Source organism: Phyllobates terribilis, unplaced genomic scaffold, assembly GCF_046119375.1.
Source record: "Phyllobates terribilis strain yellow unplaced genomic scaffold, ASM4611937v1 Scaffold_2__4_contigs__length_985480577, whole genome shotgun sequence".
Classification (NCBI taxonomy): domain Eukaryota; kingdom Metazoa; phylum Chordata; class Amphibia; order Anura; family Dendrobatidae; genus Phyllobates; species Phyllobates terribilis.
The window spans coordinates 316,331,822-316,344,438 of NW_027362762.1; the positions used below are offsets into that span (position 1 = coordinate 316,331,822).

General features: G+C 42.0%; 1 protein-coding gene across 1 annotated transcript in view; it reads right to left on the reverse strand.

Moving 5' to 3' along the window:
* COL4A1 (collagen type IV alpha 1 chain) overlaps positions 1–12,617 on the reverse strand; it is a 218,498-nt gene that overhangs the window by 42,601 nt on the left and 163,280 nt on the right. The window contains exons 24-27 of the mRNA XM_073664356.1: positions 8,599–8,669; positions 7,678–7,869; positions 2,432–2,600; positions 2,113–2,205 (exon numbers count right to left, since the gene is read on the reverse strand). Coding sequence (XP_073520457.1) covers positions 2,113–2,205; positions 2,432–2,600; positions 7,678–7,869; positions 8,599–8,669 — 525 coding nt within the window. The remainder of the gene's footprint in view (positions 1–2,112; positions 2,206–2,431; positions 2,601–7,677; positions 7,870–8,598; positions 8,670–12,617) is intronic.

The following is a 12,617-nucleotide window of genomic DNA, read 5'->3' on the forward strand; positions in this document are numbered from 1 at the left end:
TGTACTCATGTACTGATTCTGGTGCTGCATTCCTTTACTGATGATGGTTCTAGGGCTGTATTCCTGTACTGATGACAGTTCTGGTACTGTATTCCTGCACTAAGAGAAGTTCTGGTACTGCATTCATGTACACATAGTGATTCTGGATTTTTATTTCAGAACAGATGGTGGTTCTGGTGATGTATTGATGTACAGATGGTGGTTCTGTTGTTGTATTGGCGTATGGATGGTGGTTCTGGTGCTGTATTTATGTACTGATGGTTCTGGTGCTGTAATCCTGTACTGCTGATGGCTCTGGTGCTGCATTCCTGTACTGATGCTGGTTCTGTATTCATGTACTTATGGTAGTTCTTGTGCTGCATTAATGTACTGGTGGTGGCCCTGGTGATGTATTCATGAAATGATGATGATTCTGTATTCATGCACTAATGGTGGTTCTTTTGCTGTATTCATGAACAGATGATGGTTCTGGTGCTATACTCATATAATGATTATTTTTCGAGTGATGCATTCATGTACTGATGATGGTTTTGTGCTCATGTTCTGATGATGTTTCCGATACTGTATTTTTGTACTGATGGTGGTTCTGGTGCTGTATTCCTGTACTGATGATGGTTCAGGTGCTGTATTCCTGTACTGATGATGGTTCTGGTGCTTTATTCCTGTACTAATTGTGGTTCTGGTACTGTAGTCATGTACAGATAGCAATTCCTGTTCTTTATTTCAGTATAGAGGGTGCTTCTGATGCTGTATTGATGTACTGATGAGGGTTCTGGTGTCACGCATGTGTCAGAGATGACAGACAGTCGCCCTGTGGTTGGTTGCAGGAGATCTCTACGTTTGGAATTACAGACATCTTCTTAGAGGCTGGCTGTCTCTAGGATCCAGCGGCTACCTCACTCTGGCTAATTAGCTCCCTGGCCTGAGTGTATAAATACCTGGTGTGTCTGAGAGGGAGGTGCTGGCGATATTCATTACTACATGCGAGGCTTTAGCAAGAACAGTACTTCGTCCTCTCTGGAGCTTGAGGCCGTGTGCGCTTTTGACTGGAGTTGTCTAAAGCTAAGCAATCCCCCCCTGTTTGTCTACCCTTGTTGTCTATAGAGTTTAGTGGAGATCGACTAGTGCTCATCTCCTCCCTTCCCTAACCTTAGCCATACGTCAGGAAAAGTCAGAGCGAGGCACGTGTGCGGGGATTGGTGAAGAGCCAATATAGGGACGGTAGTTGAGACAGGGTGACACTAGACCAGACTAGGAGGTCTCCACTCCCCCCTTTCCCTAGTGTCTGGGCTCCCTTTCCCTCTGTGTTGCACTAAGTCTTTCCCACACCCTGTGTGACATTTGGTGTTGTATTCCTGATGGCTCTCGTGCTGTATTCCTGTACTGATGGTAGTTATGGTGCTGTATTCATGTATCAATGGTGGATCTGGTGCTGTATTCATGTACTGGTGGTTCTGGTGCTGTAATCATGTACTGATGGTGGTTCTGGTGCAGTATTCCTGCACTGACAATGGTTCTGATGATGTATTCATGTACTGATGATGGTTCAAGTGCTGTATTTATGTAATAATGATGGTTCTGATTCTGTAGTAATGTAGGTGTAGTAATTCTTAATTTGTCAGATAACATACTACATAGATATGTTAACACAGTAGTGTGTTGTCTGAGAAGTTATATATTATTGAATCTATATTTATATTGAGAGCATTCAAATTTTGTATTTTGGAGGTGGGCAGAAAGATAAGAGTCCTACCTCAGAGTGCTATCTAATCAGTGATGATTCTGTAATCTAGTGAAATACTTATATAATACCTATCATATTAACGGTATTTAAAGATATATCACTGTGTATTATTTGTGGTGTTATATAGAACCATAGGGAACATCTACTATATTGCCAGCATGAAAATGTGGCTTTAATTTTGGCTACCATTACTTTAATTTTAAGTGTGAGAGATGTGTATGTAACTGGGTGTGGCCTACAAAAAAGTTATGATCTGAAAAGGGGCATGGTTTCACACACTCAAACAAGGAACCTGTTAAAAATTTTAATCCAACCCCTGGAAAAATTAATTATTCATTAAAAGCAACCACACAAATAGTCTGCTGTACCTTGTTCTCCCGGAAATCCAGGAGAACCTGCACTTCCCATTGGTCCTGGGGTTCCAGTTACAACACTTAACTTGCCAGGTTCACCCTTGTTTCCTAAAGAGTAAACATAACAATGCAGACAATAATTAGTTGAATGGATTTCAGTAAAGTTAATGTTGCATTATGAAATATTCCATACAGATGTAGCAAATGTAAATTTGAAACTTCGCGTGTCATGATACCATGAGGCAGAACTCCTCTGGTTTGCTTTATTATGACATGTAACACGTTAAGTGTCAAATTAACCTTTGCTACATCTGAAAATAATTATCTTACTTACCTGGGTTACCAGGTAATCCAGCAAATCCTGGTACTCCAGGTTCTCCTCTTTCTCCAAGTTGTCCTGTTGGACCAGATCCTGGAGGTCCTTGTAAACCTCGCTGTCCAGGAATCCCAGGGAATCCACTGTCTCCAGGGGGCCCACGCTCCCCTTTGTCACCAAATGTTCCCTAAATTGTATAAGTAACAATATAGACATTGTATTTGTGCCACTTCTTGCCATGTGTTATAAATAATATGTAAAATTTTAAATATTATTATTATTTATTGTTATAGCGCCATTTATTCCATGGCGCTTTACATGTGAAAAGGGGTATTCATAGCAAAAACAAGTACAATAATCTTGAACACAATGTGACAGCGACTAGTACAGGAGGAGCGAGGACCCTGCCCGCGAGGGCTCACAATCTATTAGGGATGGGTGAGGATACATTAGGTGAGGGTAGAGCTGGTCATGCAGCGGTGGTTACTGCAGGTTGTAGGCTTGTCGGAAGAGGTGGGTCTTCAGGCTCCTTTTGAAGGTTTCCACGGTCGACGAGAGTCTGATGTGTTGGGGTAGAGAGTTCAAAATATGTTCAAGATATCTACTTGCTGAACACTACAGAGCTATATTTTTCAGTGGGACTTGTTCATGTAGCATTGTGGCACCACTATATTACAAAGGATCGATCTTTAAGCCATACTTATATGATGCTAATTATGGTTTTAAATTAATTTACATAAAATTATGTAATTTTATAAAGACTCTATGACTCCTATTTCTCTTGTTTGTATCAATTAAGTGGAGTTGGCAAGTTATTACATGCTGTTTAAACATGCAATTTTGGAACCAGTTTTGTATAACATTTTTGAATAGATTTTTGTTGTTAGCTTTAAAGGGGTTATCCACTACTTGGACAACCTCTTCTCAATCCCTATTTTTCCCACTTGTAAAATAAAAACAGTTAAACTCACCTCCGGTGTCTGCGCCATTCCCGGGGGGAGCCAGTGCCGACACCGCTGGAACGCCGCCGCACAGGAGGTTAGTATAAGTGTTATTTTCTTACAAGGGGTAATTATAGTGGTTGTCCGAATAGTGGACAACCGCTTTAAGTAAAGCAGTTAAATTATTTTTTTATCATCTACATATGAATCAAAACAGCTTGAAATTTGTATATTTTTTCAAATGAATATGTATCAGCTTTGATTACATATCAGATTATGTTCATGTGATAACTGTTGAATTTTAGTCTCTATTTTTAATGCAACACTGTTTTAGCAAATTATTTAATGAGTGAGCAGAATCATCCCTTTATCATATGAAATGGGCATTATTTGAAACACTATAGTACTCCTGAAGGCCTAGTTAAAGAGCTCTGCCGAGATCCATTTCAAAATCTAAAAACCTCCAAAGTTTCTGTAATATTAATATATAGTTGAAGTCTGATCATCTATATTGCCAGAAAATCATTTTATGCAGGTAAATAAACACTGCAATCACTTTGGTGTGTTTATATCCTGATAATGGGCATTCTTTTGTCTTCACAAACTACACTTCTCATCAATCTTTTCCTTCTCTGAATGCTATCACCACACCCCATGTATGTTACTCCTCCCCTGTGTTCCCTATATTAGAGCTAGTGCAGCATGGGCTTCTCATTACTTCTGCACATTGTCTGTGAGAATCTGCAATTGTATGCTGCAGTCTGGAATTACCATCGTTTCTCTTGCTCAGCTGCATTCTACTTAACACTTCAGTACATCAGTCATTTTATCCCCATACTGCAGTACATTGCTCCTCTCTGCCCCTTTATATACAGTAGTCTACAGCAGTATCTTATTCGTTTCACCACCTCTATATACAGTAGCATCACTGCTTTGTGTATGGCGGATATCTCGCATGTCACAAAGAAAAACACAGTTAAAAAGTAAGTATTATTACAGTATGATATAGAGTAGTATTATGCAGTACATCAATCCACTCAGCCTTTCTATATACACAGTCCCATCCTGCAGTATATCACTTCTCTAAGCCTCTCTATATATAGTATCGTCCTGCAGTACATCATTCCTCTCAGCCCCTCTATATATAGTATCTTCCTGCAGTACATCATTCCTCTCAGACCCTCTATTTAAAGCTGCATCAGCAAAGCTAGTACCTCATTAACAACAGAAAATGAATTCCCTAAGCATTGTACCTGATATACCGTATTTTTCGGACTATAAGACGCACCGGACCATAAGACGCACCTAGGTTTTAGAGGAGGAAAACAAAAAAATAAAAATCAAAGCAAAAAATGTGGTCATGATGCACTTTTAAGGGGGAGGGGGTCTTCTGCTGACACTGGTATAGGGGTAATGTCCCCCAATTCTGACAATATCCCCCATCCTGGTATATATGCCGCCCCCCTTCCTTTTATATGTGGTCCCCATCCCCATCCTGGTATGCCCGGCATCCCTCCATCCTGGTATGCATGGCACCCCTCATACCTATCCTGATATGCATGGCTCCCTCATCCTTATCCTGGTATGCATGGCACCCCTCATCCCCAATCCTGGTATGCATGGCACCCATCATCCCTGTCCTGGTATGCATGGCACCCCTCATCCCCAATCCTGGTATGCATGGCACCCATCATCCCTGTCCTGGTATGCATGGCACCCCTCATCCCTGTCCTGGTATGCAGGCACCCCTAATCCCTATCCTGGTATGCATGGCACCCATCATCCCTGTCCTGGTATGCATGGCACACCTCATCCCTGTCCTGGTATGCATGGCACCCCTAATCCCTGTCCTGGTATGCATGGCACCACTCATCTCTGTCCTGGTATGCATGGCACCCCTAATCCCTATCCTGGTATGCATGGCACCCCTAATCCCTGTCCTGGTATGCATGGCACCCATCATCCCTATCCTGGTATGCATGGCACCCCTCATCCCTGTCCTGGTATTCATGGCACCCCTCATCCCTGCCCTGGTATGCATGGCACCCCTCATCCCTGTCCTGGTATGCATGGCACCCCTCATCCCAGTCTTGATATGCATGGCACCCCTAATCCCTGTCCTGGTATGCATGGCACCCCTAATCCCTGTCCTAGTATGCATGGTCCCCCTAATCCCCATCAGGCTGCACAATAAAAAAAAATAAACACTCATACTCACCTCTCTTCTCTCCTCCAGCGCTGCATCCGGTCTGCCTGCACTGATCTCTCCATGTGAGCCGCGCATGACGTCACTGCCATGCGCGGCTCACAAGGACAGATCAGCTGCCGGAAGTCACTGCTCCCCACGCCGGGTCTGTGTGCGCGGGGAGCAGTGACTTCATGCTGCTTAATAGCCGGCACACAGCGGAGCCGTGCTGCGGCTGCTGCTGCTGCCGGCTATCTCCTGTGCCCGCTCATTAAAGGGCATGAATATTCACCCTCTCCCCACGCCCATGGGTGTGGAGAGAGGTTGAATATTCATGCCCTTTAACAGCGGGCACAGGAGATAGCCGGCAGCAGCAGCAGCCGCAGCGCGGCTGCACTGTATACCGCTATTAAGGAGCATGAATATTTAGTGCTCTCCACGCCTCATGGGCGTGGGGAGCAGTGAATATTCATTTTCTTTAGCAGCGGGGACAGTGTAGGCTGCAGCGGGCGGCTGCTGCCTCCTGTGCCCCGCTCCTCCACCGATACCGCTCCCCCCACACCCCACATAAATATACACCCCCCCCAACATTCGGACTATAAGACGCACCCCCCATTTTCCTCCAAAATTTTGGAGGAAAAAAGTGCGCCTTATGGTCCGAAAAATACGGTAATCAGATTATACAGATAGTCAAGTTCCTCAGTAAAATGTAGTTTATGTTTAAAAATCAGAGTCTCTCCAACTTTGATGCGAGTAAATGTTCTCAAGTTTCATGTCAGCTAGAAGTATTCTGCTGACTGGCTAAGTGTTTGAAGGGTGTATGTTACACGCACGCCGCTAGGTTCAGATAGGGTGAGACGGGTTTCACGAATTCTTTAGAATCCTGGGGGAACCGTTACTCAGGGCGACCATAGGCTGCAGCTTCTCTCAGGCACACGATAGATTCAATTGCTGATCAGACACATCTGACAAGAGTCTTTTTCAACAGTTTAACAGTGGAATTTAATCTGAAGCACGGCCAGTGCAATTCAGGGATATTACAGAAACAATCTTCATTACAGTACAGTCTGAGCTTCTTGAGCAACCGGCTCCAGTAACAATACAGTAGTTTTTTCAGTAGCATAATTCAGCATAGATTAGATCTCTTAGCAGCACACTTCTATGCATACACAACTACAGGCTTTTCCTTCACAAGGACACAATAGTATACAGCATTCTTTATTCTGCATGGAGATGGAGGGGGGTAGGGTTTGATGAGGGAGATGATCCCTGTGACACAATTCCTTCCAGTCCTTATCTTCCTGCCTGGCAATACTCTGCACTGTTAGTTCAGGGACTTTATCTGACCTGTGTTTAGTTTCTCTCCTGATCTGAATCCTGTTTAGTTGCCTTCTGTCAGATCCAGATAACACACCACCACCTTTCTCTTCGGCTTCAGCCAGACTACAATAACAAGTTCCCCACAATCCCCATGGGGCTCTGTTAAAACAATCCCTGTCTCCTGTGAATGTGTTAACCCCTCTAGTTGCTGGATGCTTCTGAAGCACAACACTTCCTGTCTCCTGTGCTTGTGTTATTTGTAACAGTTGCTGGATGCTTTTGAAGCAACAGCAATACTTCTGCATGTCACATGTAACATCACATGCACAAATAAGGGAACCGTTTTCACTGGTGTTTGGGTTTGCTGTTGTGATCCTCGGGCCCCGTGATTCTTCCAAAATAAAAAAATATTTTGGACAACCCCTCTAGGACAGGTAAATAAAACTTTACACAGATAAAACTCTGCGTGCAGCTCCCCTTTCATGCTTAGGTCTCTTTAAAGGATCTGTACTATATGGACCCTGTAATAGAGTCTAAAATAATATCATGGACATTGTAATAATGTAATTTCTCTATGTATTGTTTGTTTGAATATCATTTCAGTTGCCATAAAGTGCACACATCCTGCTACTGTATATACAGGAAGGAAATTGTATCTCCAATATGGCCACCACCAAAGCGTTGTAAAAAATAGTTGCCGTATTTTAAGAAAACAACAATAATTATATTCTACAAATTAGCATCAAATCAATTAAACAATTTGATACATGGGACACTGTCTTTAGTCAGAAAATGTTCTAAAAGTAAATTTCTCATACCGAAACGCCTTTGGGACCTGGTTGTCCAGGCTGACCATCTCTTCCTGGCCTTCCCTCTCTTCCAGGCGTACCTTGCAGCCCAGGTAAACCAGCGTCTCCTTTAGCTCCATTTAATTTTGGTTCAAAATAAACTTCACCAGGGGATCCTTTTGCTCCAGGCCTCCCCATTAGACCTGGTATACCCTGTGGGCCCTACAAAAACATATATCATTATTATTATTATTATTATGAAGAAAAAGAATCAGCACTTTAAATAAGGCTTCAGCCATCATATCTTGCATTTTATAGCAGTTTAATCTTTCTGAGTGGTCAGATGAAAAGGGCATGTGAACACGGCATATTATAGATGCCAGCATACCCGCTTAGTTTTTGCTATAGGAAGATACTTTAAGAAAACGCCGGCAGTGTTTTTCCTGACGCGTCCTCTGTTGCGTCTTATATGTCGTTATTGTAGCAGCTTTGCCGTTAGCAGTTATTTCATGAGCAGAAGACACCAGAAGAATGGATCAGTCACTTCTTTTAGAAACTTCATGGCTTTAGGAGCCTGAATCGGTTAAAAGAAGCTGAAAAACACTGAATTTATGAGCAGCAAGTTGTTTTGACATTGCTGTGCTTATTTTCATTTTTTATATATATATTGAGCCCTTTTTCAGGCGAAATCCTCCTAAAAGTCGTGTGTACATACCCTTATTGTAAAATGGAGATGTATTAGTTAATATTTAATTATTATTTAAGAACACATGATCCATTATTTCCTACTTCTTTTCTTTCTCAACCAGGCTTCATCTGTCCAAACACAGGTCAATTTTATACTGGATCCTACTATTTATATCAACTATGACATTCTACCTGGCCTACTAATCAGAATGTATTGCACCAGGAATGTATTTCTTAACTAGCTAACAAATACTCAATACTTACAGGTGAACCTGGGGGGCCATCATAGCCTGGTTCTCCTCTGTCTCCCTTGTTTCCTGATTGACCAGAAATACCTTAAAAAATATATGTATATATTATCAGGATGGGTTAATATAATCAGCTTTTTTTAAAAAATGTACTTGGTGTCAAATAATTTAATATGCAAAAAAGTGGACTTCCAAATTAAAGTGGTTTTCCATGCTTCCAATATTGATGAACTATCCTTAACCCCTTTACCCCCGAGGGTGGTTTGCACGTTAATGACCGGGCCAATTTTTCCAAATCCTTACAAATCTGACCACTGTCACTTTATGAGGTAATATCTCTGGTACGCTTCAACATGTCCCGCTGATTCTGAGATTGTTTTTTGTGACATATTGTACTTCATGTTAATGGTAAAATTTGTTCGATATCACTTGCGTTTATTTGTGAAAAAATCAGAAATTTGGCAAAAATTTTGAAAATTTCACAATTTTCAAAATTTACATTTTTATACCCTTAAATCAGAGAGATACAGTACAGACCAAAAGTTTGGACACACCTCATTTAAAGATTTTTCTGTATTTTCTTGACTATGGAAATTGTACATTCACACTGAAGGCATCAAAACTATGAATTAACACATGTGGAATTATATACTTAACAAAAAAGTGTGAAACAACTGAAAATATGTCTTATATTCTAGGTTCTTCAAAGTAGCCACCTTTTGCTTTGATGACTGCTTTGCACACTCTTGGCATTCTCTTGATGAGCTTCAAGAGGTAGTCACCGGAAATGGTCTTCCAACAATCTTGAAGGAGTTCCCAGAGATGCTTAGCACTTGTTGGCCCTTTTGCCTTCACTCTGCGGTCCAGCTCACCCCAAACCATCTCGATTGGGTTCAGGTCTGGTGACTGTGGAGGCCAGATCATCTGGCGTAGCACCCCATCACTCTCCTTCTTTGTCAAATAGCCCTTACACAGCCTGGAGGTGTGTTTGGGGTCATTGTCCTGTTGAAAAATAAATGATGGTCCAACTAAACGCAAACCGGTTGGAATAGCATGCCGCTGCAAGATGCTGTGGTAGCCATGCTGGTTCAGTATGCTTTCAATTTTGAATAAATCCCCAACAGTGTCACCAGCAAAGCACCCCCACACCATCACACCTCCTCCTCCATGCTTTACGGTGGGAACCAGGCATGTAGAGTCCATTCTTTCACCTTTTCTGCGTCGCACAAAGACACGGTGGTTGGAACCAAAGATCTTAAATTTGGACTCATCAGACCAAAGCACAGATTTCCACTGGTCTAATGTCCATTCCTTGTGTTCTTTAGCCCAAACAAGTCTCTTCTGCTTGTTGCCTGTCCTTAGCAGTGGTTTCCTAGCAGCTATTTTACCATGAAGGCCTGCTGCACAAAGTCTCCTCTTAACAGTTGTTGTAGAGATGTGTCTGCTGCTAGAACTCTGTGTGGCATTGACCTGGTCTCTAATCTGAGCTGCTGTTAACCTGCGATTTCTGAGGCTGGTGACTCGGATAAACTTATCCTCAGAAGCAGAGGTGACTCTTGGTCATCCTTTCCTGGGGTGGTCCTCATGTGAGCCAGTTTCTTTGTAGCGCTTGATGGTTTTTGCAACTGCACTTGGGGACACTTTCAAAGTTTGCCCAATTTTTCAGACTGACTGATCTTCATTTCTTAAAGTAATGATGGCCACTCATTTTTCTTTACTTAGCTGCTTTTTTCTTGCCATAATATAAATTCTAACAGTCTATTCAGTAGGACTATCAGCTGTGTATCCACCAGACTTCTGCACAACACAACTGATGGTCCCAACCCCATTTATAAGGCAAGAAATCCCACTTATTAAACCTGACAGGGCACACCTGTGAAGTGAAAACCATTTCCGGTGACTACCTCTTGAAGCTCATCAAGAGAATGCCAAGAGTGTGCAAAGCAGTCATCAAAGCAAAAGGTGGCTACTTTGAAGAACCTAGAATATAAGACATATTTTCAGTTGTTTCACACTTTTTTGTTAAGTATATAATTCCACATGTGTTAATTCATAGTTTTGATGCCTTCAGTGTGAATGTACAATTTCCATAGTCAAGAAAATACAGAAAAATCTCTAAAAGAGAAGGTGTGTCCAAACTTTTGGTCTGTATTGTATATCTCACAAAATAGTTAATAAATAACATTTCCCACATGTCTACTTTACATAAGCACAATTTTAGAACCAAAATTTTTTTTTATTAGAGAGATATATAGGTTAAAAGTTGACCAGCGATTTTTCATTTTTACAACAAAATTTACAAAACCATTTTTTTAAGGGACCATGTCAAATTTGAAGTGACTTTGAGGGGCCTTTATGACAGAAAATACCCAAAAGTGACACCATTCTAAAAACTGCACCCCTCTAGGTGCTCAAAACCACATTCAAGATCTTTATTAACCCTTCAGGTGCTTCACATGAATTTAGGGAATGGGGGGAAAAAAATTAACATTTAACTTTTTTCACAAAAATGTTACTTTAGACCCCAATTTTTTTATTTTTGCAGGGGTAACAGGAAAAAATGTACCCCAAAATTTGTTGTGCAATTTCCCTTGAGAACATAGATACCCATACGTGGGGAAAAAACACTATTTGGGCACACGGCAGGGCTCAGAAAGGAAGGAGCGCCATCTGACTTTTTGAATGTAAAATTTGCTTGAATAATTACCGGACGCCATGCTGTGTTTGGAGAGCCCCTGATGTGCCTAAACAGTGGAAACCCCGCACAAGTGACAACATTTTGGAAACTAAACCCCTCAGGGAACTTATCTAGATGTGTGGTGAGCACCTTGAACCCCCAGGTGCTTCACAAAAGTTTATAACATGGAGCTGTGAAAATAAAATTTTCACATTTTTCCCACAAAAATGTTTTTCAGACCCCAGTTTTGCATTTTCATAAGGGTAACAGGAGAAATTGCACCATGCAACTTGTTGTGCAATCTCTCCTGAGTAAGCCGATACCCCATACGTGGGGGAAAACCACTGCTTGGGCGCACGGCAGGGTTCGGAAGGGAAGGAGTGCCATTTGACTTTTTGAATGTAAAATTTGCTTGAATAATTAACGGATGTGCCCCTGATGTGCCTAAACAGTGGAAAACCCCACAAGTGACACCACTTTGGAAACTAGACCCCTCAGGGAACTTATCTAGATGTGAGGTGAGCACCCTTAACCCCCAGGTGCTTCACAGAAGTTTATAACATGGAGCCGTGAAAATAAAAAAATCAAACTTTTTCCACAAAAATGATGTTTTAGCCCCAAATTTTTTATTTTCACAAGGGTAAGAGGAGAAAATGGAACCTAAAAACTGTTGTGCAATTTCTCCTGAGTACGCCAATACCCAATATGTGGGGAAAATACACTGTTTGGGCGCATGTCAGGGTTTAGAAGGGAAGGAGCACTGTGTGACTTTTTGAACACAAAATTGGTTGGAATCAAGAGATGATGCCATGTCGCATTTCGGGAGCCCCTGATGTGCCTAAATAGTGGAAACCTCCCACAATTAACTCCATTTTGGAAACTAGACCTCTCAAGGATTTTATCAAGAGATATAGTGTACATTTTGAACACAGAGGTACGACAGAATTTGATAACATTAGGTCATCATATTGAATAAGTTGTCATTAGTCTTGAGTGCAAGTGCTCGCTACTTGAGTTTGCATCGGGTACTCAGGTATGCACCATGTATCACGGGTGCTCGAGTGACATGTTCTAGTCCCCGCCCCGCATGTTTGACGGTTGTGACATGTTTGACACCCAAAAAAAACATGCCGTGATCGCTCATGCATGGCAGGCGATCCCAGCAACTTTTTTTTGGCAGTGAAGCATATGGGGCAGAGACTCGAGCATGCCACTATACTCAGTGCATACCCGAGCACCCGATGCAAACTGAAGTAGCGACCAACCCTTACCCCAACCCTAGCCCAACCTTAACCCTTACCCTAACCCTAGCTCAACCCCAACCCTAACCCCAACCCTAACCCCAACCCTATCCCAAC